Source organism: Gopherus flavomarginatus, chromosome 2 (assembly GCF_025201925.1).
Source record: "Gopherus flavomarginatus isolate rGopFla2 chromosome 2, rGopFla2.mat.asm, whole genome shotgun sequence".
In the NCBI taxonomy this organism is placed as follows: Eukaryota; Metazoa; Chordata; order Testudines; family Testudinidae; genus Gopherus; species Gopherus flavomarginatus.
In genome coordinates, this window is record NC_066618.1 from 141,872,995 (window position 1) to 141,893,532 (window position 20,538).

At 44.8% G+C, this 20,538-nt stretch overlaps 1 protein-coding gene across 5 annotated transcripts in view; it reads right to left on the bottom strand.

Moving 5' to 3' along the window:
- Positions 1–20,064, bottom strand: part of RETREG1 (reticulophagy regulator 1) — a 114,293-nt gene extending 94,229 nt beyond the window's left edge. Inside the window, exons 1-2 of one of the 5 annotated variants that reach the window (XM_050937503.1) lie at positions 19,975–19,990; positions 14,479–14,756 (exon numbers count right to left, since the gene is read on the bottom strand). In XM_050937503.1, the coding sequence (XP_050793460.1) occupies positions 14,479–14,507 (29 nt within the window). In that variant the 5' untranslated portion in view covers positions 14,508–14,756; positions 19,975–19,990. Of the gene's footprint in view, positions 1–11,580; positions 12,248–14,478; positions 14,757–18,982; positions 19,261–19,974 lie in introns of those variants that run through there. The other 4 variants (XM_050937505.1, XM_050937502.1, XM_050937504.1 and 1 more) reach the window with 4 other exon arrangements.
- Positions 20,065–20,538: the final 474 nt, after the last annotated feature.

A 20,538-nucleotide genomic window follows, 5' to 3' on the forward strand; every position in this document is an offset into this window, starting at 1 on the left:
GAGAACCTGGCTTGAGGGTTTATCGGCAAGTCAAGCTCATGAGCTGGTGCACCACTTTTTGTCAGGAAGAAATATGGCAGTCTCCAACTCTGTGTTGATTACCTTGCATTGAATCAGATAATTATCAGGAGTTGTCGCCTGCAATTTGATTCCTGAGTTGCTGGATTGTGTGGGGGCTGCCCATATATTAATTAATTTGAACCTTCGGGAGGCACAGAAGCTTGTGTGAATTAGGGCAGAGAACAAGTTGAAGACTGCCTTCCAAATCTGGTATGGCCAGGATGAATCTCTCATAACACCCTTCGGTTGACCAATGCCCCTGCCACCTTCCAACATTTTATAAATGATGTGTTCCAAGACATACTGGGACCTAGATGACATATTGATTTTCTCCAACTGCCCTGATCATCATAATGCTCATGTCCAAAGCGCCAGGGAATGCTTATGGCAGCACGGCCTTTATGAAAAGCTTGAGAAGCCTTCCTTCTATCAGACCTTCAAAGAGTTCTTGGGCTTCATCTTATCCCCAGAAGAGAACCAGAGACACCCACACAAGGTCCAAGCCATACAAAATCGGCCAACTCGCCACACAGTACACATCTTGAAACACTTCCTGGGATTCGCCAATTTTTATCAAATGATTTATCCTGAACTTTTCAAAATAAAACTGAACCCCTTACTACTGTCGTCCAGAAAAACATCCAATTCCATTGGTCTCCCGAGGCCCAGCATGCATACACTCAGCTAAAACTTGCCTTTGCTAAAGCACCCATATTGGCTCATGCCAATATTACATTTGCCTTTGTTGTAGAAGCTGAAGAAATATGCTCAGCTCTGGAAGTAAAGAGAAAAGCCTTTATAGAATGGCAGAACGATCCCTCCTCAGTCTCCAAACGGGACCATTTCAAGTACCTTCAGAGCAAAACACAGAAGGACCTCCGTCAGATACAAGACAATTGGTGGGAGAGCAAAGCCAAAGAAATCGAGGACTATGCTGAGACCCACAACTCAAAGATGTTCTTCAATGCTCTTAAGACTGTCTATGGACCTTCTAAACTAAGGATCACCCCACTGCTTTCAACAGACAACACAACGCTGATTAAAGATAAAGAAGGCATCAACGAAAGATGGCGAGAACACTTTAGCAACCTTCTCAATAGACTATCAACCGTAAATAACAACGTCCTCAATGAAATTCCACAACAACCTGCTCTGACAGATCTTGACTCTCTGCCCACTATAGATGAGATTAAGAAAGCGGTTAGTCAGATCAGTTCAGGAAAAGCTCCTGGAAAAGATGGGATACCAGCAGAGATATACAAAGAAGCAGGTCCAGCAGCACTAGCAGCGTTACACAGCGTGATCATCAGCATCTGGGAGGATGAAAACATACCACAGGACCTCCGCGACGCTACCATTTTCTCTCTTTTCAAGAACAAAGGCAGCAAAGCAGAACGTGGAAATTATAGAGGCATATCCCTCCTCTCCGTTGGAAGGAAAATCATCGCCCGCATCATCTTGAACCACCTAATAGCCAGTATTTCTGAGGAAAATCTACCTGAAAGTCAATGTGGTTTTCGACCTGGCTGGAGCATAGTCGATATGGTGTTTGCTGTCAGACAAATACAAGAGAAGTGCATTGAATAGAACATGCACCTGTATGCTGTCTTCATAGATCTGACAAAGGCATTTGATACCGTCAACAGGGAAGCCCTTTGGACTATTCTAACACGAGTTGGCTGCCCAAGAAAATTTGTCCAGATTATACGGCTTTTTCATGACAGCATGACAGGCGAAGCATTGTCTGATGGAGCCACATCTGCCCCCTTCAATATCACCACGGCATGAAACAAGGATGTGTTCTCGCTCCTGTCTTATTTAACCTGTTCTTTGCATGCGTCCTCAAACATGCAATGAAAGATCTGGATCGAGGTATACATTTGAAATACCGGCACGACGGTTCACTTTTTGACCTCCGTCGCCTGAATGCAACGACCAAGATAGTGCAGAAACTCCTTCTTGAGGCACTCTTTGCCGACGACTGTGCCCTCATGGCTCACACTGAAAATGATCTTCAGCACATTGTCAACAAGTTTGCCGAGGCCTCGCAACTCTTCGGACTAACTATCAGCCTCGGAAAGACAGAAGTTCTCCATTAACCTGTACCTGGATCAAATGCTTCTGTCCCAAGTATCTCCATAGATGGTACTCAGTTTAAAGTAGCGGAGAACTTTAAATACCTGGGCAGTGTCATATCCAGTGATGGATCACTGGATAATGAGATCAACGCACGAATATCCAAAGCAAGCCAGGCACTCAGCATCCGCGTGTCAAAGTTTTAAACCACTACAACATCCGGATTTTAACAAAACTGCTTGTGTACAGAGTTGCTGTTCTTTCATCTCTTTTGTACGGGTGTGAAACATGGACACTATATAGGTGTCACATCAAGCAGCTCGAATCATTCCACATGCATTGCCTCTGCAACATCATGAAGATCCACTGACAAGACAAACTGCCCAATCTTGAGGTCCTCGAGAGAGCCCAGATGACAAGCATCGAAATGATCATCATGAAGTCACAGCTACGTTGGACCAGTCATGTTAGCCGCATGGATGCCAAAAGAATCCCCCGCCAGCTTCTCTATGGTGAGCTCTCCCAGGACATCCGGCATATAGGTCGTCCATGAAAACGTTACAAGGACACATCAAAGCCAATCTGCAGTATAGCAGTATCAAACCCAGGGACCTTGAGGATGCCACCAGTGACAGAACACAGTGGCGAGCAACAGTCAGAAATACCTGCATCGCCTTTGAGGAAGACCGCTGCCAGTGTCTACAAGAGGCACGCGAACGATGTCACAGAGCACCAGCAGTGTACAACCCACTGACTGCGAATTTCCCATGCAACATCTGCAGCCAAATGTGCACCTCTAGAATTGGCTTGTATAGCCATCAGAGAGCACACCATGAGACCAACAATAGATGATTTACTCAGATTTGTCATCACTGCATTGGATCGATGGACTACCAAGAGAAGCTGACATCTCTAGTACAGTGATTGTGGCTGTCCTCTCCCAGTGATGTGGTCCCAAATGTGTGTTATACCTGTGTGCTTACTACTCAAGGAAGTTCACTCCCAAAAAACTAAGCTACAAAATACTTGATAAGGAACACCTGGAGATAATAACCTACTTTACAGAATGGCAGCACTCCCTGGAATATCTACATATGGTGAAAGCCTTAAACCAACAGCAGCTTTGGTGGGCCCAATTTTTTCTCACCATTCAATTTTATCATCACCTACCGCCCAAGACCCGAAAATGGCAAGGCGAATGCCCTGTCCCAAAGATGTGGTACCAACCCACGAGGCCCCATCCAGGAACCAACCCTCATTCTCAAATCCCGTAACTTTCTCAGTGCAGCTTGTCACCACAGTATACGCAGATTGATATGCTCTGCCTCAGGAATTCTGTCTTATTAACAAGCTATTATCCACAAGCAGCAGCATGACTCCCGGGAAGTGTCACATGTGTAAGGAACTGTATCTACATTCATGGGTTGCAGTCCCATAACTATGCCACAATATTCCCCTAGCAAGAGATTTGGGGTACTTCAATACCCAATGACTAATATCCTGCTCCTTTTGGTGACCCTGGATGCACCTGATGATGCAGTCATTTATTGTCCCCTGCGATAGTTGTTCCTGAACCAAAACATCACACCACTAGCTCTGCAGTCTCCTCCAGTCTTGGAAACCCCATCTTGACATTGGGCAGCCATCACCCTAGACTTGATTACAGAATTACCAGAATCCAACAATTTTAAAACATTTTTGACAGCCATGACCAATTTACTAAAATGGCCCACTTCATCCCTTCCCTCTCCTGAAGGGCCAGCCTAGCTCTGGATTAACCATGTAGTCTGTCTTTACGGCCTTCCAGAATGCAACACCCTCCAATCTGAGGGTCTCAGTTCATAGCCCGGTACTGGCACAACACCTGTTGGGAATCCATGCATCTTTCCTCTGCTTACCATCCCCAGTCCAACGGCCAAACAGAAAGGGTCAACCAATTTTTGAATAGTATCTGTGATGCTGTAAACACCAGGAGGACAATAGATGTTCACTTCTCCCCTACGCAGAGTTTGCCTATAACAATGCAGACCATGTATCTTTATTTATATGATTTTAGACTTGATTTTAACAAATAGGGAGGAACTCATTGAGAATTTGAAAGTAGAAGGCAACTTGGGTGAAAGTGATCATGAAATCAGAGTTTGCAATTCTAAGGAAGGGTAGAAGGGAGTACAGCAAAATAGAGACAATGGATTTCAGGAAAGTGGATTTTGGTAAGCTCAGAGAGCTGATAGGTAAGGTCCCATGGGAATCAAAACTGAGGGGAAAAACAACTAAGGGGAGTTGGCAGTTTTTCAAAGGGACACTATTAAGGGCCCAAAAGCAAGCTACTCCGATGGGTAGGAAAGATAGAAAATGTGGCAAAAGACCACCTTGGCTTAACCACGAGATCCTGCATGATCTAAAAAATAAAAAAGGAGTCATAAAAAATGGAAACTAGGACAGATTACAAAGGATGAATATAGGCAAACAACACAGGAATGCAGGGGCAAGATTAGAAAGGCAAAGGCACAAAATGAGCTCAAACTAGCTATGGGAGTAAAGGGAAACAAGACGACTTTTTATCAATACATTAGAAGCAAGAGGAAGACCAAGGACAGGGTAGGCCCACTGCTCAGTGAGGAGGGAGAAACAGTAACAGGAAACTTGGAAATGGCAGAGATGCTTAATGACTTCTTTGTTTCGGTCTTCACTGAGAAGTCTGAAGGAACGCCTAACATAGTGAATGCTAATGGGAAGGGGGTAGGTTTAGAAGATAAAATAAAAAAAGAACATAAGAACAGCTGTACCGGGTCAGACCAAAGGTCCATCTAGCCCAGTATCTGTCTACTGACAGTAGCCAATGCCAGGTGCCCCAGAGGGAGTGAACCTAGCAGGCAATGATCACATGATCTCTCTCCTGCCATCCATCTCCATCCTTTGACAAACAGAGGCTAGGGACACCATTCTTTACCCATCCTGGCTAATAGACATTTATGGACTTAACCACCACGAATTTATCCAGTTCTCTTTTAAACCCTGTTATAGTCCTAGCCTTCACAACCTCCTCAGGTAAGGAGTTCCACAAGTTGACTGTGCGCTGTGTGAAGAAGATCTTCCTTTTATTTGTTTTAAACTTGCTGCCTATTAATTTCATTTGGTGACCCCTAGTTCTTGTATTATGGGAATAAATAAATAACTTTTCCTTATCCACTTTCTCAACATCACTCATGATTTTATATACCTCTATCATATCTCCCCTTAGTCTCCTCTTCTCCAAGCTGAAGAGTCCTAGTCTCTAATCTTTCCTCATATGGGACCCCCTCCAAACCCCTAATAATTTTAGTTGCCCTTTTCTGAACCTTTTCTAGTGCTAGAATATCTTTTTTGAGGTGAGGAGACCACATCTGTACACAGTATTCGAGATGTGGACGTACCATGGATTTATATAAGGGCAATAAGATATTCTCAGTCTTATTCTCTATCCCCTTTTTAATGATTCCTAACATCTTGTTTGCTTTTTTGACTGCCTCTGCGCACTGCGTGGACATCTTCAGAGAACTGTCCACGATGACTCCAAGATCTTTTTCCTGATTTGTTGTAGCTAAATTAGCCCCCATCATATTATATGTATAGTTGAGGTTATTTTTTCCAATGTGCATTATTTTACATTTATTCACATTAAATTTCATTTGCCATTTTGCTACCCAATCACTTAATTTTGTGAGATCTTTTTGAAGTTCTTCACAATCTGCTTTGCTCTTAACTATCTTGAGTAGTTTAGTATCATCTGCAAACTTTGCCACCTCACTGTTTACCCCTTTCTCCAGATCATTTATGAATAAATTGAATAGAATTGGTCCTAGGACCTGGTCTACACTATGCGTTTAAACTAATTTTAGCAGCGTTAAACCGATTTAACGCCGCACGCGTCCACACTACGAGGCCCTTTATAAAGGGCTCTTTAAATCGGTTTCTGTACTCCTCCCCAACGAGAGGAATAGCGCTAAAATCGGTATTACCATATCGGATTAGGGTTAGTGTGGCCGCAAATTGATGGTATTGGCCTCTGGGTGGTATCCCACAGTGCACCACTGTGACCGCTCTGGACAGCAATCTGAAATCGGATGCAGTGGCCAGGTAGACAGCCATTCACAGTCTTTGTTCAATCCTGAGCTGATGGTGTCAAATTTGCAGATGAACTGAAGCTCAGCAGTTTCTCTTTGAAGTCTGGTCCTGAAGTTTTTTTGCTGCAGAATGGCCACCTTAAGGTCTGCTATAGTGTCAAATTTGCAGATGAACTGAAGCTCAGCAGTTTCTCTTTGAAGTCTGGTCCTGAAGTTTGGTCAACCGAAGGGTGTCATGAGAGATTCATCCTGGCCATACCAGATTTGGAAGGCAGTCTTCAACTTGTTCTCTGCCCTAATTCACAGTGCTCTCCTACAGGTTTTTGTATATTTCCGTACGGAAAAGGATAAATGGACACAAATCAGACATTAGGAATGGCAATATACAAAAACCTGTAGGAGAGCACTTCAACCTCCCTGGCCACACTATAGCAGACCTTAAGGTGGCCATCCTGCCAGGGCTGTACAATTGGAGGTGGGACAATTCTACAGTGTCCCAGAAAGCCTCATCAACATACCTCTCTGCCTCTCTTAGCTCCTCCAGTTCCGCCACCCTGGCCTCCAAAGACCATACATGGTCTCTGAGGGCCAGGAGCTCCTTGCACCTTGCCCTGTCCACAGGGCGGGTAATCATACATGCTACACTTGGTGCAATAAACTAGATAGCCCCCACCCTGCTGCTAGGCTTCTGCCTGCATTGTCTCCTAGTTAATGAAAGGATGATTTAAAGAAAGAAGTTTTGAATGTAGTTTGGTTTATAGGTTTTAAGGGGAATATAGGGGCATGGTTAGAACCGACAAGGGACCCCCACTCCCTTCCTGCTCCCCTTCCAAACTCCCTTGCGAAACACTCTGTTAGTAGCCCCTGGTTGCAAAGCTCCCTGGTCGCTTGTGCATGGCTTTATAAAGCCCTGGCCTGAGTGAATGCCCCGCCCCCTGATTAAGGCTCAGCCAATTACCATAGGCTTCTAGCTTTCCAACCTTCCTGTGAAGCTCACAGCATCCACTGCCAGCCACAGCACATGGTCCTTCAAACAACCAACCAACCCACCCACCAGACTGACAAACACAAGCTCAGCACACAGCAAGTAACCCCCAAACACAAACAAACACACACTACAGACAGTCACTTACCCCACAGATGCTGTATTTATTCCTCCTTCACCTGGAGAACTCCCTTGCGAAACTCCCTGTTACCAGCCCCTTGTTCGCAAAGAACAAGTGAAAAATCACTTAGAAAAGTTAGATGCCTGCAAGTCACCAGGACCTGATGAAATGCATCCTAGAATACTCAAGGAGCTAATAGAGGAGGTATCTGAGCCTCTAGCTATTATCTTTGGGAAATCATGGGAGAGATTCCAGAAGACTGGAAAAGGGCAAATATTATGCCCATCTATAAAATGGGAAATAAAAACAACCCAGGAAACTACAGACTAGTTAGTTTAACTTCTGTGCCAGGGAAGATAAAGGAGCAAATAATTAAGGAAATCCTCTGCAAACACTTGGAATGTGGTAAGGTGAAAGGGAATAGCCAGCATAGATTTGTAAAGAACAAATCATGTCAAACCAATCTGATAGCTTTCTTTGATTGGATAATGAGTCTTGTGGATAAGAGAGAAGCGGTGGATGTGGTATACCTAAACTTTAGTAAGCCATTTGATATGGTCTTGCATGATATTCTTACCGATAAACTAGGCAAATACAATTTAGATGGGGCTACTATAAGGTAGGTGCATAACTGGCTGGATAACCGTACTCAGAGAGTAGTTATTAATGGTTCCCAATCCCGCTAGAAAGGTATAACAAGTAGGGTTCCACAGGGGTCTGTTGTGGATCAGCTCTGTTCAATATCTTCATCAATGACTTAGATATTGGCATAGAAAGTATGCTTATTAAGTTTGCAGATGATACCAAACTGGGAGGGATTGCAACTGCTTTGGAGGACAGGGTCATAATTCAAAATGATCTGGACAAACTGGAGAAATGGTCTGAGGTAAACCGGATGAAGTTTAATAAAGATAAATGCAAAGTGCTCCACTTAGGAAGGAACAATCAGTTTCACACATACAGAATGAGAAGAAACTGTCTAGGAAGGAGTACGGCAGAAAGGGATCTAGAGGTTATAGTGGATCACAAGCTAAATATAAGTCAACAGTGTGATGTTGTTGCAAAAAAACTAAATGTGATTCTGGGATGCATTAACAGGTGTGTTTTGAGCAAGACACGAGAAGTCATTCTTCCGCTCTACTCTGCGCTGGTTAGGCCTCAACTGGAATATTGTGTCCAGGTCTGGGCACCGCATTTCAAGGAAGATGTAGAGAAATTGGAGAGGGTCCAGAGAAGAGCAACAAGAATGATTAAAGGTCTTGAGAACATGACCTATGAAGGAAGGCTGAAAGAACTGGGTTTGTTTAGTTTGGAAAACAGAAAACTGAGAAGGGACGTGATAGCAGTTTTCAGGTATCTAAAAAAGGTGTCATCAGGGGGAGGGAGAAAACTTGTTCACCTTAGCCTCTAAGGATAAAACAAGAAGCAAAGGGCTTAAACTGCAGCAAGGGAGGTTTAGTTTGTACATTAGGAAAAGGTTCCTAACTGTCAGGGTGGTTAAACCTTGGAATAAATTGCCTAGGGAGGTTGTGGAATCTCCATCTCTGGAGATATTTAAGAGTAGGTTAGAGAAATGTCTATCAGGGATAGTCTAGACAGTATTTGGTTTTGCCATGAGCGCAGGGGACAGGACCTCGATTACCTCTCGAGGTCCCTTCCAGTCCTAGAGTCTATGAATCTATAGGACAAAGCCTTTTCTTAAAAACATCAACAAAGGGTACCATCCTGATTCCACCCATAATTACCCGCAACATCTCCCAACCTAGCCACCTGAGACTTAATGTAGCAGAGAGATTCATCAGGACTAGGCATGAGTATGGCTCTCCACCCAGCATCTGTGCACAAACAGACCTGCTTGCAAGCTGGACTTTCAATTCCCAGGGCCCTTTAAAGATCTTTTGGCAGGTTAATTCAGTCACTTTTAAACTACAACTATCCTGCTCGCTGAAGGTTCACTTGGTGTTTCATGTATTATTTTTGAAATCTTACAAAGAAAACCCTTTTCCTCACAGGACACTTGCTCTGACCAGTGGGTCAGATCGCCCCCGTCCCGGTCATGATAATAGGTCAAAGAAAACAAAGAATGTACACCAAACTTAGAGGATGGGGGACTATCCTGGGCAGCAGTGACTCTGAAAAAGATTTGGGGGTTGTGGTGAATAATCAGCTGAACATAGGCCACAGCATTGCACTTGGGGCCTAAATGACTAATGCAACCTTCAGATGCATTAATAAGGAAAATTCAAGTAGGCGTAGAGAAGTTATTTTATTTCTCTACTTACTTATCCACTGCTGGAATACTGCATCCAATTCTGGTGTCCACAATTCAAGAAAGACTTTGGTAAATTGGAGAGGGTTCAGAGAAGAGTCACAAAAAATGATTTAAGGGTGACTTGATTACTTTCTACAAGTCCCTTCATGGGGAAGAAATATTTAATAATGGGTCTTTGATCTATCACTGAAAGGTATAAAATGAACCATTGGTTGGAAGCTGATGCTAGACAAATTCAGATTGGAAACAAGGTGTAAATTTTTAACAGTGAGGGTAATTAACCACTGGAACAGTCTACCGATGGTTGTGGCGGATTCTCCACCACTGAAAATCTTTAAATCAAGACCAAATCTGCTCTAAGAATTATTCTGGGGATATTCTATGGCCTGTATATATAGGAGGTCTGACTAGATGATCACAATAGTCCCGATTGGCCTTTGAATCTATGAATGAAAAACAGGGAAATTATGGCACCATACAGCCCTGGATTAATTTTAAGCCTTTTAGCCTCCCTACTCCCCTTGTCTTTTGGGCATAAAGAAATAATGGGAATAAAAATGCTTCCCTTTTGAATGAGTTCACCCTAACTGCAATAGTAAAGCAAAATCTTCCTATAACAATTACTCTTGAGAAAAATCTCTGTAAAAGAATAGGAGAAAGTCAGAAGTTGGTTTTAAAAAAAAAATCAAACTAAAAAGAGTATAATTTTTTTAAATGATTTCTAGGCCCTGTGATCTATACCTAAGGCACATTTTAAACTATGGCAGAACTCAGAGTTATGAACACCTCAGGAATGTTCGTAACTCTGAAATGTTCATAACTCAGAACAAAATGTTATGGTTGTTCTTTCAAAAGTTTATAACTGAATGTTGACTTAATACAGCTTTGAAACTTTACTATGAAGAAGAAAAATGCTGCTTTTAACCACCTTAATTTAAATGAAACAAGTACAGAAACAGTTTCCTTACCTTGTCAAACTTTTTTTTGTAAACTGCTCCCCTCGCCCCTTTTAAAAGTAGTTCACATTTAACAAAGTACTGGTTTGTTTCTATCTGCTGCTGCCTGATTGCATATTTCTGGTTCCAACTGAGGTATGTGGCTGAGTAGTCAGTTCATAACTCTGAGTTCTACTGTACGCAGGGCTGAGACCATGCTTTTCTGTATCTTCTCAGATTCTTGGAACAATAATATTTTATATCTGTGGTTCTTAATCAGGGGTATATCTTTCTCTGGGAGGAGGGTATATAGAGGTCTTCCAGGAGCAGGGAGACGAGATGTTCCGATTTTATAGGAACAGTCCCGATATTTGGGGCTTTGTCTTATGTAGGCACCTATTACCCCCACCCCCTTCCCGATTTTTCACACTTGCTGTCGGGTCACCCTATCCAGGAGGTACATCAACTCATCTAGACAGTTGTCTAGTTTTACAACAGACTATAAAAATCACTAGCGAAGTCAGTAAAATTTCATACAGACAATGACTTGTTTATATTGCTCTATATACAATACACTGAAATGTAAGGACAATATTTACATTCCAATTGCTTTATTTTATAATTATATGGTAAAAATGAGAAAGTAAGCAATGATTCAATAATACAATACTGTGACCCTTTTGTATTTTATGCCTGCTTTTGTAAGCAAGTAATTTTTTTAGTGAGGTGAAACTTCAGGTACGCAAAACAAATCAGATTCCTGAAAGGGGTACAGTAGTTTGGAAAGGTTGAGAGCCACTATTTTATAGCACCCAATAGTTTGCTATGAAACATTATGCCAACAGGCATCTCTCAAAAGTTTAAAGAAAAATTTAAATTCTCCGTGTACAATTGATTTTTAAGCTCTCTAAAACAGCATTAAAACTGCCACTTGAGAGAGGAAGAGGTAAACACTTGATCCTTGCAAAATGTAACCACTGTTTCAGAAAAGATGCAGAACACGGTATACTTTGTTTGGTACTTACAGTTAAGCTGTGTTCAGTACCAGTTCAGTTGCAGCCATTGCTGAATTTCTATTATCAGTTACAAGTAATTGTCCTAAATGCAGACAAGGATTAACCATGACGCATTCTGTCAGCAAATTCTTACCTATACACAATGCCATGCCACTCTATATTCTTACAGCCATTATATTTCACTGATTGATTGACTCATTATGTAGTGTTTAGATGTGCATTTGGCATGTACATTTATCAAAAGTTTAGTTCATTTCTCAGAAGCACCGATCGGTTTGTCCATAACATATGGATGAACAAGTTAGGTTACTTGTGCCCTTTTATTTCCTTGATTAACAAACAATGCTCTAGCTGGATAATGTAAAACAAAATAAGTAGATTTTTATATATTCCAGTTTTTAAATACAACGCAACATAAAATACATATACAATAAATAGGAATAAACATTAAACATAAAAACTTTGTTTTACTCTTAATTACACAGGAGAAATTTATCTTCTCATACTCCAAAATTTACAAAAGTGTGTACAGTATGTGCTTCTGGAAACGTGGGCTTCCACTGTTCTCTAGGTCTTCAGACCTCATCACTTGTCTGGCAAACTATGGGGATGACAGATACACAGAATACCAATTCTTCTTATAAAACTTCACTTTGAACCAAAAGGTTAATCTCAACCAAGTCAAAGACAAATCACAAGTTTCCTTCATTCCAATAAACCTTAAACTGAATCAAAACAATTTATTCTTGACCACAGCCCATGTCCCCATTAGAGAACTCCCCCACCCTACCCCCAAAAGATATATGAGGGGAAACTTCCTGGTGAGTTGCAGCACCAGCTCCTGATTTCACCACCTGTAGAATATTATTGAGCTGCAGACCCCAGACTTATCACAATGTCTGTTCATAAATAAATAAGGGGCATATGAGGTCCCCCAATTTATATTTGCATGTAGAGTGCAATCTCTTTTGGTATGGACTGTCCAATTTGCTCTTTATACATTTGTTATACTATTCCTGAAACATATAATACAAATTTGTAAAAAAGGAAATAAACTAAAGCAAAGCTGAACATGTTAAGGAGTGAGCTATCTACATTTACTTACTTGCAATTTCAGTAACTGATCTGAAAATTGGGACCGCTGCTCTTTTTATGCTTAAACTAAACTAAACACAGCAAAGAACATCTATATAGATATATATATATAAAGGCTCTCTAATTTATTTGTTACGAGACATTCAAAAACATCCGATAACATATCAGCATCGGGGAGTGATTTAGATGATCATTTGGAGGAAATTCACACCCTATCGTCACTCCAAAAACTATCTAAGTCATCTTTATGCAAGGAACTGAGCAGGGAAGGAGTGGAGGGGAAAAACAACCATCCCAACCCAGATTAGGCAGTAGGATTATTGTGCAGCTCCTCCACAGACATTACTTTTAACTATAGACTGGAATAAAAGGATGCTATCCTTCACTAAACCCTTTGGGGAAGCTATGCCTAAGTGTGGATCCAGTGTCCCCTCTTTGGCCTGCCTAAGCATACTCAGAGACAGCACACAGACTACTACACTTGTGTGCAAAGAGTGAAGAGAATCTCATTAGCAGCCCAACATACCTACCTCTCCTGCATACAGGAGTACTATGGAGGTTCCCTGGTACAAAAGTGTGTGCAAGGGAGGATTTTATTCTGATGAGCCTCCACTATACCAGGAAATCTTAGCTCAATTTTTAAAAAGTCGAGTTAGCTGACATTGCTGAACATGACTTATACTTGACTACACTAACTGCAAAGTTGTGGTCAGCATCATGTCAGCTAACTAAACTGGTACAAATCATGTTTAAGCACAAAATCTCCTCATGTAGGCAAGGCCAAAAAGAAAGGGTTGTTTTGTGGTTAGAGGTTCTGTTCCCTGCTCTGACAAAAACTTCCTGGGTGACAATGGGGAAGTCATAGAAGACCAAATTTTCTAGGGTGGCTATGAACAACTCTTTACATACCAGACTGAAACATGAACTTCCCCTCCTCAAATATGCATGTGCACTTTTGTAGAAGGAAGAGATAGCATGCTACATGAGGGCATATGCAAGGGCACATACCTCTCTTTAAAAATTTGGGTTTTAGTCACCAGGTCAAGTAGCTCAGTTTCTTCCTCATGTTAAAATAAAGAGCAGATTGTCATATAGCATGTATGCACATTCCAATACAAGCAAGCAAATCCTTATGTACATGTGACTTGCCTATAGGCATATACCAGTGACGTTGTTTACAGTGTGTGTGTGCACATTCGAAAAACTAGCCCAGCAATATCTGCCTACCTCACAGGAGTGTTCACACCTAAAAATCATTAGTAAATTGCTTTGAGATATTTGCACGGTCAGCACTATAAATGCCAAGTATTATTAGAAGATTTCAAATAAGGAGAAGAATCCACTTTCCTTTAATCACAAGTCTTAATGCACATCAAATACTTTAGCAACATATATATCAGGGGTGGGCAAACTTTTTGGCCTAAATGTCACATCTGGGTGAGGAAATTGTATGCAGGGCAATGAATGTAGGGCTGGGGGAGGGGGTTGGGGTGCAGAGTGTGTGAGGGGGTGTGGTGTGCAGGAAGGGGCTCAGGACAAGGGGTTAGGATGCAGGAGGGGTATGGGGTGCGGCAGGGGGTTGGGGTACAGGGGGTGTGGAGTGCAAGAGGGGGATCAGGGCAGGGGGTTGGGGTGCAGGAAGGTGCAGCAGGGGCTCAAAGCAGGGAGTTAGGAGGCTCAGGGCAAGGTGTTGGGGTGTAGGAGAAGTGCCGAAGGGGGCTCAAAGCAGGGGTTTGGAATGCAGGAGGGGGCTCAAGGGGGTTAGGGCATGGGGTACAAAAGGGGTTCAGGCTCTGATCCAGAGTCACTTACCTCGAGCGGTTCCAAGGTGGCAGCAGCATGCAGCAGGGCTAAGGCAGCCTCCCTGCCTGCCCTGGCCCTGCACCACTCCTGGAAGTGGCCAGCATGTCCAGCAGTGGCTCCTGGGGGTAGGGTATGGAAGGTGGCTCTGCCATGTGCTGCCCTTGCTTGCAGGTACCACCCTGAAGCTCCCATCGGCCGCGGCTCCCCATTCCCAGTCAATGGGAGCTGTAGGGGGCAGTGCCTGCAGGCGAGGGCAGTGCACTCAAAATACCTGTCAGCAAGTATGTCTGTAACAATACAGACAACAAAACAGGTTCAGGAAATGTTTTTCTGACAAACAGATTCCTTACTAGGCATATTAATACAGAACTTTGAGTAATAATTCATTTAAACAGCAATACAGAAACGTATTTCCCACACCCCTCATAAGCAGTGCAGAGGTTTGGACGAGTGAGGTAACGGAGGAGCTGAGGGACAGGGGAACAATTGCTGGGAAGGAGCCTGGACCCTCCTCTCCATGTGGCCCTGCACTCCTCCCTCCCATCCTGAGGTCATCCTGCACTCCCACTCAGCCACACCCCCCTCCCCATGTGTCCCTGCACCCCACTCAGCCCCTGGCTCAATGCTGTCACCCCACTAGCTCCTGTGCTCCCACTCTAGTCTGTCCCCCCCGGAACACTTTTGAACTCCAGTCTACGTGAGCCCCCAGCAGCTCTGTGTGCCCTGTTCTGTCTGTCCCTCTATATCCTGTGCCTCCTCATCTGGCCCTGCAGGCAGAGTGCTGTGAGGAACACAGACACTGCCACCTCCAGCTCTTCAGCTGGCTGAGCCAGCCCGTGAGCTGGCTGCCCTCTGTCCTGGCACCATAACAGCCCCTGTTGAGGGAAAGGTATAACTGTAGCACCTCTCTGGCTGTTTCTTCTATGGGGGATATGAATTCTGCACATGCAAAGTGGTGCAGAATTCCCCCAAGAGTAAGTTTGATTTCATGGTATCAGGTGGAAAAACTCTCTTAGCATAGTCTCCACGCATACAGACACTTCGGATGGATGATGAATTGCTGCTTCCTCTTCCGATATTTGTGTCACTGCACTCTTTCAGGAGATGAACAAAGAAGGCTTCATATAATGACCAAAAAAAAAAAAAAAGCACAAAAAAAACCAAGAAGATTACACTTGTTTTTTCTTGAGAAGTCTAGCCAGCTCACGCACCCTCCACCCTGTTCAGTGAAGAAGCTGTGTAAATGCAGATATACTTCCTCATGTCAATTAATGTTTAATGTAGTGTTACTGTCAACAACTTTCATGGACTCTTGCTCACTCTGAGTAGTACACAAAGTCACATTGAGGCAGATCACTTTATCCCACAGCGGACTGTAAGCCACATAAATCCATATCTGTCATGTCTCTAGGAAATGTAAGACAATTGCAGCAATATGATGCATTTTACACACACACAAACAAAAACAAATGTATACACACATCCATATAGAATCATTCTTTCCCTCGTAAAATGTATAAGTACGCATATTTGCAGAGGCTAAATTAACTGTGTCACAAACAATTTTAGCCTTACTGTGTGGCAGCAACTTTTGAATGTGACAATGTAAGTCCATTTACACTTGTAAATTACACTACTGTATATGCATGGATAGAAAAATTGGAAACAAAACACAATGAATGGATAATATACTACAGTGGTATTATATAAACTAATTGGTTTAAGAAAATTCAGAGAAGTAAAAGAATAAAGTGTCTCACCATCCAATACTCATTTAAACTCATTAAAAGTTATTTACATCATTTTTATTCATCTACAGCAGCATTTCCCAAACTTCCGACGCCGCTTGTTTAGTGAAAGCCCCTGGCAGGCTGGAACAGGCCTGTTTATTTACCTGCCGTGTCCGCAGGTTCAGCCAATCGCGGCTCACACTGGCCGTGGTTCGCTGCTCCAGGCCAAAGCTACTGGCTATCATTCACACCCCTGAATCTTTCCTAGTTTACCCCCACCTCTCAATTTCCCCTGCACAATAAGACAGATGAAGCCCCAAGAAGCACTGCTCTGCAGTGAAAGCCAGGTTTTCTTCATTCTGTCTCTCTTTGGCACTAGGAATGTAGCATGAACTAGAAATTCTGACAGAACCATTTCACTTAAATATCAGTAGCCATATAGTAGAATGCAAGCTGCCAATAAGACCATCAAAACCAACAGTATACATGAGTACAACAGAAAAAACAAACAATTTTTTAATTAAAGGAACAGAGGTAACAATGGTTGCACCCATCTACAAATCCACAGGTTCAAGTCAGACCAAATGTCCTTATCCTAACTGACTATTCCTTATGCTCAGTTATGCTCAAATTCAATGACAAATGGGAAGCCCTGTGATGCCCTAAACCGGGGTAAGCAACCTATGGCACACGTGCTGAAGGCGGCATATGAGCTGATTTTCAGTGGCACTCACACTGCCCGGGTCCTGGCCACTGGTCCGGGGGTCTGTGCATTTTAATTTAATTTTAAATGAAGCGTCTAAGCATTTTAAAAATCTTATTTAATTTACAAACAACAATAGTTTAGTTATATATTATAGACTTATAGAAATAGACCTTCTAAAAACATTAAAATGTATTACTGGCACCCGAAACCTTAAATTAGAGTGAATAAATGAAAACTCGGCACACCACTTCTGAAAGGTTGCCGACCCCTGCCCTAAACAAATGCAACCATCTCTACCTGAAATGCAGAATTTAATACAATTATTTTATAATCTAACCAGCTTTAGTGCTATTACCAATACTACTATTCATCATTACACAGCTTGGTTAAAAACAGGTCAACAAGGCATTATGGCCCTTTTGGATTGTAAGCAACCATTGTTGCAGAAACTGGATCTGACAGATCTAGAAAATGATGGTACAACTTCATAATTATTTTCTTAATGCAAGAGACTTACCTGCTATAGCAAGTATAGTAATGTATATTATGAATTGCGATCGTTAGGTGATACATAATTCATTTGAAGCTCAATCTCGTAAGCCAGGAAAGAACTCTTTAGTCTAGCCTCGGCACTAGAACATTTCTCTCCTTTCAAATTAGCAAATGACACCACATTCCCTTTAATTAAAGAGTACAGGCCTATATTTTTGTATTCAACAGAATATTTTCCTGTGTAGTGTGATGCTTAAGAAAATACTCAAGTTCTTTCCTTATGATTTGGACTGCATACTATTTAAAAACTGAACATTTCCAAGGTCATACAGCACTGAATGCAGTTGTCAATAATCCACCTGTTTTTTTGCTTTGTCTCTTACTTGCCATACTGAGGAGGAAAGAGGACGATCCTATGGGAGAAAACATCGCTTGGTGCCCTAGTCTCACTTGTATTAAAAGATTCAGCCCTAAGATGTATGTATATATACAATGCTGAATGTATGAACACAGAATACATGTAAGACCTGGTGATAGATGTAGGGATTTTTTATGCACTGGTGCAACCACAGATCAAAGACGACTTGAAACACGAGTAGAAAAATGTAGAATATTCCTATAGGAATAAATTACTTAAATTATAAAGATTTGAGGGTGGAGCACGCAGGGTGGATTTTCAACACAATGCAAATATGCCTATTTCAATTATAAATATTCCTTGTTTGTACACAAAGTTGACCTAAACCAACTAGAAAAGACTGAGTCAATCACAGAAAATATGCTTGCTGCTGCACAAAACACAAAATACAGAAAGCCCTTATTCTGCAATAGGCTTTTAAATAAGACTACTGATTCTGCAAAACACACACATGCTTAACTTTATGCCTCTGGCCTCACTCCCCTTACTATCAATTCCACATCAGTGGACCACTTTACCAGTGCAGAGCTCATTTCCCGATTGGGGTTTAATTTCATGAGCTTCACTTCCCTCCCCAAAATGCGTTGGAAACTCTGATGATGATATTTGGTGCCTGGGTGAGTCTAATCCCCATAGCATGGATTTGTTGGGAAAGGACAAAAATGATGAAAATAAGTGCAGAGAGGAAACACTGTACTCTGTTCAGTCCTGGGTGTTGGACAGCAAGGTGGGAGAGGAAGGGAAAAAAGTGCTGAGGAATCTCTCCCTTGGGTATCACGGCGATATTAAGGAAAGGCTGGGGTCTCTCCCAAGGGCAGGAGGGGCAGAGTGGGGGTCTCCCGCGTGGGAAGGAATGAGGTGTATTGGGGAGAGGAATGGAAAGGGGGCAGTGCCCTCATAGGGGGTGTGGGGGGAGAATAAGGGGAGAGGGTGCATGGGGGTAGCTCTGCCCTACTGGGGAGAGGGGACGGGGGTCTCGCCCATAGAGAACGGAGAGCAGGGTGCACTGGGCACAGGCTCTGCTGCTGGGGAAGGGCTGCAGGGGGGCGGGGTGTGTCGGGGTCTAGGCTGGCACTTTCCGAGCGGGGTTGGGGGGGGTCGGGTCTCTCCGAGGGACCGGGCGGGGCATCGCCCCCAGGCCCCCCGCGCCCGGCGAGACGCTCTCACCAGAACAGCAGGTTGGCGCAGACGAAGCCGCCCAGGCTGCGGAGCGGCCTCTCCCAGCTCAGAGCAGCCGCGATGCAGCCGCCCAGCGCCAGCCCGGTCTCCCCCAGCAGCGCGGACGCGGCCCCGCCTGACACCTGCTCCAGCTCTTCATCTCCAGCCGCTGGCTCCGGCAGCGACTGCTGGGGCCCCCCGGCCGCCGCGCTCCGAGCCCTGGGGACCTCGCAGCCACCGCCCGCCTCTGCGACCCGCTGCTGCCGCGGCGACCCCGCACTCGCCATGTCTCGGCGGCGGTTGCTGGGTGCGAGCTGGGAGGGGGCGGGGCGAGGGCGCGGCGCCCCTGGGGGAGGCGGGGGTGGGCTCCGCGCTCGCGCACAGCAGCTCCCTCTGCCAGGCAGCGGCTGACGTCACCGCGGGGCCGGTAGCCGTTGGGAGCGGTGAGGGGAGGAGCCGGGGCAGGGGGTTGCGCGAGGCAGGTGCTGGGAGGGGAGCACACGAGGCAGGGGCGCGCGCGCACAGCTCGAGCGTTTTGTCGCCGTTGCTAGCAGCAATGCCTCGTCCCCGTGTGTCTCTCCCCGGCTCCGCCCAGGTCCGGGTAACGGTGCCCGTCACCAGGGGAGCGATTGCTTCATAAATGTGCTTCCTGGAGCCCGCTACCGCTGGATCGGGGCGGGAGGCCGCGAGGAAGCTGCTCCGGTTTGGGCTGCGAGGTCTGGGAGGGGGAGGAAGTGGGCTCCCCTTGGGGCGGCTCCTGAGCCCGGGCGTTAGGCGCAGCCGAGCCCGAGGGCCTCAGAGCTGCCGAGGGCGCTGTGCAGATGCGATGTGAGTGACGCGACAACCCTGAAGCCTGCGGTTCGCTGCAAGTGTCACAACTGCGGGGCAGCCCTCGGGAACTGCAAGGCCAGAAAGTTGGCAGCTGGTCGCGCTGGGTGAGGCTCAGGCCGGGTAGGGCTAAACGTGCCTCACAAAGCTGGTTTGTTACCACGGCAGCGTACCACACTTCAGCCCATTGGTAAGGGTGGTGCTGTGCGAACCGCAGGGAGGTCTCCGGAGACGATTGCAGCTGTTAAACTCAGAGGGGGGGGCCTGCGTCCTGTGCTCCTCCTGCCTTTCCCCCTGCCCCGTGGGGCGGGCCCTAAGTAGCTGCAGGAGGAGCCAACAGTCAGTGACAGCTCCCGCTCCTGGGTTGGTCTACTGCCCGGGTCTCAAACTCAAATGACCACAAGGGCTGGCATTACTGACACCTCCCCCCCCCCGCCCCAACCCGCCTCTTTCCACCTCTTCCCTGCCCCCATTCCAACACCTTCCCTGAAATCCTCCAGGGGGTGCAGGAGGGGTGTAGGGCGTGACGGGGGCTCAGGGCAGGGAGTTTGTGTGGGGTGCAGGAGGGGTGTGGGGTGTGGCAGTGGGTTCAGGGTGGGGGCTGGGTGCAGGTAAGAGAGCTGGGGTGCGGTGTGCAGCGGGGGTTCATGGCAGGGGGTTGGGTGCAGGGTGCAGCAGGCAGCTCAGAGAAGGGTTGGGGTGCAGCGGGGGCTCAGGGCAGTGGGTAGGGGTGCAGG